Source organism: Protobothrops mucrosquamatus, unplaced genomic scaffold (assembly GCF_001527695.2).
Source record: "Protobothrops mucrosquamatus isolate PMUCROS unplaced genomic scaffold, P.Mucros_1.0 scaffold276, whole genome shotgun sequence".
Lineage (NCBI taxonomy): Eukaryota > Metazoa > Chordata > Lepidosauria > Squamata > Viperidae > Protobothrops > Protobothrops mucrosquamatus.
The window spans coordinates 1,024,666-1,029,069 of NW_015386620.1; the positions used below are offsets into that span (position 1 = coordinate 1,024,666).

Here is a 4,404-nt window from a genome sequence, read left to right on the forward strand (position 1 = left end):
GATGGCGTTTGTTTTTTTCCACAGCTCCAACTCAGAACCAGTCCATTTTGGAAGCTTTCCTTTGCAGGATTCTCTCACATGCACACCTGCGTGTTTGTGTGCATTCTCCCCAGTGTCTAATTACTGTAGGCTGTGTGCATACGGAACGCCTCTCTGCGTGTGTTCGGGCTCTCCCCATACGCTACAATTCGCATGTGTTCGTTTTGTTTCCAAGTGTGCAACGCCCCCTCACCCGGAGAAGGGAGGGGGAAAAAAAAACACAAAACCCTAGAGCAGGGGTAGGCAACCTTGGCTCTTTTATGACTCGTGGACTTCAATTCCCAGAATTCCTGAGCCAGCATGGCTGGCTCAGGAATTCTGGGAGTTGAAGTCCACGAGTCATAAAAGAGCCAAGGTTGCCTTCCCCTGCCCTAGAGACACGCAGCCGAGCGGGTGGATCTTCCGAACGTCATTCGAAACCACCCGCCTCTTTCAGAGGGCGCATGCGTCGTGCTCACTGAACCGGGACCCGTACATGCCGGGATTTAGCAGACCGCGGAACCGAGCGCCTTCCGAGGAGCAACTGGTCGACCTCCGGCGCGAAGAAACGAAGCAACGACCCCCGTCGCGTCGCGAAAAGCAAAAGCAGGGATGGTCAGAAGTCTGGCCGCTGCCGCCATCGTGGTGAACGGGCACAAAGGCTCGCTCCTCGTCCAGGGAGAACCCGCCGTCCTTCTCCGCGTAGGCGCTTCGCGTTTCGGCGTCGCGCGCTCCCCTTTTCCTGGCCGTTGCCTAGGAGATGAGAAGCGGGTGAGCGGCCTCGCGAGGAGGGCTTTCGGAGCGCGCGCGCGGGCGGCGGGAGTCAGCCCGGACGGACAGCCGCGCTGTGAGGCGCGCGCCCCTTCCTTGTCGCGTGCCGAAGGCGTCCCTTCGCCTGCGGTGGGGATCCGCTTCCTCAGCCTGAACGGGAGTCGCTGCCGAGCGGTGGAAGGACGAGGTGAGACCGGGCACGTTGGAGGGAGTGGAATCTGTACGTCGTTTCTCTGATACTTGAGGAATGGAAAAAGCGGCTGTTTTCCAAGCCGCAGTTACACCACTGTTCTACTCCGGAGTAGTTAGCCCGATACTCTTCCCACGTTTTCGATTTCACTTTCCCCACTCGCTCCCATTAGTTCAGGGGTTCTCAACCTTGGCAACTTTAAGACTTGTGGACTTCAATTCCCAGAATTCCTCAGCCAGCAAAGCTGGCTGAGGAATTCTGGGAGTTGAAGTCCACAAGTCTTAAAGTTGCCAAGGTTGAGAACCCCTGCATTAGTTGATCAGAGTTCATGGAGGTTGTACTATAACGTGAAACATTTGGAAGGGGTCAGATTGGTTGGGTTCTAAGTGGTACAGAGTAGATCGCATCGTTTAGGTGAGAAATGATAAAAGGTCTGAGTTTACAGTAACGAAGGGTTATATTATTTATAAAATTTAATATATCCACCGTATGCTGCATACTTTCATATAGTAATATTTATGTATTGTATAATTTTGGAGACTGACTGCCTCTGTGTAAATAACCAGTCATGATTTGATCATTGTACGCTGCATTAACTAAAGTAAATAAGCATTTAAGATAGTATCCAACTCTGCAGAACTGGTAGCAGATTATAAGAAGCAAGAGTAATCTTAAGCAGTAAGTAATGTCACAATCAAAAGTACAAAGTGGAAAGATAATGATAGTCCGAGCCACACAAATCTAGAAGCCCTACATTTTTTGTTTGATTTAGTGTATGAGAACTTATTATAGAACAAAAAATAAACTCGAACAAGTACAAACAAAAATACCGCAAATTGTTGGGAGGCTCTTCAGCCATCCATCATTATTACCACAGGATTTTTTTTTTTAAAAAAAAAATAGAGTTAAAAATGAAAAGCAGTAAATATAATTTTTTAAAAAGCAAAGGTTTAATTCCTCTCCCACAAACTCCATAATATGTGCCTCCCCCCCCATATACACACATGATCACAAAGTTTAAATTATAAAGAAACAATCTTCCCTTGGCTAGCAGGATTTTTCTTTGAATATCTTTAGAAGGTAGAAAGGACTTAGATGAAAAGGTATCTTATTGGCTCTGGGTGTTTGCACAGAACATTTACCTATATCATACTAAGTGAGCCAAGCTGATCAGATTTAGAAGTTATCTAAATTACACTATTAGTCTATTTTTCAGATTAATTATTGAAGGATTTGATGAAATGGATTGCATCCCACAACAATTTACACTATAATTTGATTAAAAGATTTGTATTCTGTTTCCTATTAAAAGAAACAAAGCAGTGACTTAAAATAATTAAAATTGCAACTAAAGTGGCTTAAAATAATTAATGAAAATGTGTATTAATTAAAAATACAATTCAAAAATTCAAAAATTCAAATGAACAATAAAGCAATGGCAAAAGAAATGTAATCAGCTGTTACTGTTTCAAGTTCCATAAGAATTGGCAGTTTATCTTAGAAATGATAATTTGTCCATGAGAATTTAGATGAAATCCTTGGACCATAGAAAGAAGGAGGGGAAGAAAGAAGGAGGGGAAGACAATACAATATCATCTTGGTGGATAGTAAAGGAGACCAGAGACCAACACTGTCTAATTATTATAATGACTTGCACTTTGAAGGAAAACAATTGCAGGAGCTCTGTTGAAAAGTCACCTTTCCCCCATCGTTAAGAAGCAGTCTGTGGAAAACAGCATCTAACCAAAGCTAAGTCATTTCAGATCACATGGATTAAAACAAAGTACATTTTGGAATGTACTTCATTTTAATCCATGTGAAATTGGTTAAATGTTTTAAAAAGTGTAATGGGCTGAGGTTGATGTTAAAACACTTTTAATTAAACGATTGTTGTACAAAATCATAAACATCTTTATATTCTTCATCGTTGCATGTTTGCAGTTAACTATTTAAGGAAGAAGGAATGAGAATTATAAAAATTCCACTCCATTTTTGGTAAAAAAAATAGACATAAATGTTTTAACTGGTGGAAGCTGTTGTTACAGAGAACATACCCCAGCTATTTAAAGCCGAAATACACTATTTGTTTTACTGTAAAAGAGAAAACAATAACTTGTTTTATATTAAAGCTTCTTCTTTTTTTTTGCATCAGCTCTGCAGTTTGAAAACAGCAAAAGCAGATGTTCACCATTGGGAAGTAGAACACTTTATTTTGATACCCACGCCTTTGTGTGCCTCTTGGAAGAAAATGGTAATGAATATATTACTCTACAATGTGAATAATAACAGTTTTGTTATTCTGTATCTCTTCAGAAATAACCACTTACATAAATATTATTTTGTATGCATTTTTGGAATATTAGCTGCCATTTGTATTTAGTTGTAGTGTATTTATGTCACAGTAATAGTAAGCATGAGTTTTTGGGGGAGGTAGTTTTAATGATATCACACAGCTGCATATTAGTTACATATTAGAACTAGATTTCATTTTCTGTCCATTTCTGTATTTTGAAAGTAATTCTATTAAACATTCATATACATAAGTCATACAAGTATTTCATTGCTAATCAGTTTTATTTAAGATACTATCTTCTCACTAGTTGCCTCTTGTAATAATATAAGACTTATATATAGGGCTTTTTTTCAAACATTATACATACATATCAATTAGTTTTAGATGTTCCATATCCAAAGTGTAACGTGCCACTGGGAACATTTGAAAACATTAAGAACAGGTGCAAAGGCCATAATTTGGCAGTAGCTAAGTGAAGGCAGGGCATAGAAGGAAGGTAAGATGTTGAGAAGTTTGGATGCCAGGGAGATACCTAGTGCTGGGAGATGTTAAGATCATTGGCTTAAGGATTAAAGGCACAAGCCAGTACATTGGTAGCAGCTGAGGAGAGGCAAAGAAAAGAAGGTACTAGAAAGATGGGTGGGCTGGCTGATGGAAAAGGTCTCGCTGGGCATTGTTAAGGCCATTGCAATATGGAGCAGACACACCAGCCATGCAGAAAAGGAGAGAGGAGAGGGTACAACACGAATCAGTTTTGCCCTACATCCTTCTTAAAATCAATCCAACTAGATTTGTTTCTGTAAGTAGTAAATTCAACAAAACAAAGCTTCCAACAAAACTTCCAAATTGCAATAGTTTGCTTTGTATTTGAAGCAAAAGACATTTTTCATTTAACGTACAAACTGGGTTTTGTATAAAATGTGTAAGAATGCAGTGCCTTTGCGGCCTCTGACCCGACGTAGATCTCGATTGGCTCCCTGGTTTGCCGAGGAGCTGAGAGAGATGAAACGTCGGAAAAGATGCCTAGAGAGATGTTGGAGGGCCAGCCGAACCGAACCCGACCGAACACGGGTTAGGATACATGTTAGATCCTACCTAGTGGCGATGAGGGTGGCTAGGGCTAACTACTATT

General features: G+C 41.0%; 1 protein-coding gene across 1 annotated transcript in view; it reads left to right on the forward strand.

Moving 5' to 3' along the window:
• Window positions 1-630: 630 nt before the first annotated feature.
• The window catches only part of MCUR1 (mitochondrial calcium uniporter regulator 1), a gene marked incomplete in the record, with an annotated part of 20,579 nt that continues 16,805 nt past the window's right edge, over window positions 631-4,404 (forward strand). Inside the window, 2 exon segments of the mRNA XM_015814691.1 lie at window positions 631-976; window positions 3,132-3,230. Of these exon segments, the coding sequence (XP_015670177.1) occupies window positions 631-976; window positions 3,132-3,230 (445 nt within the window).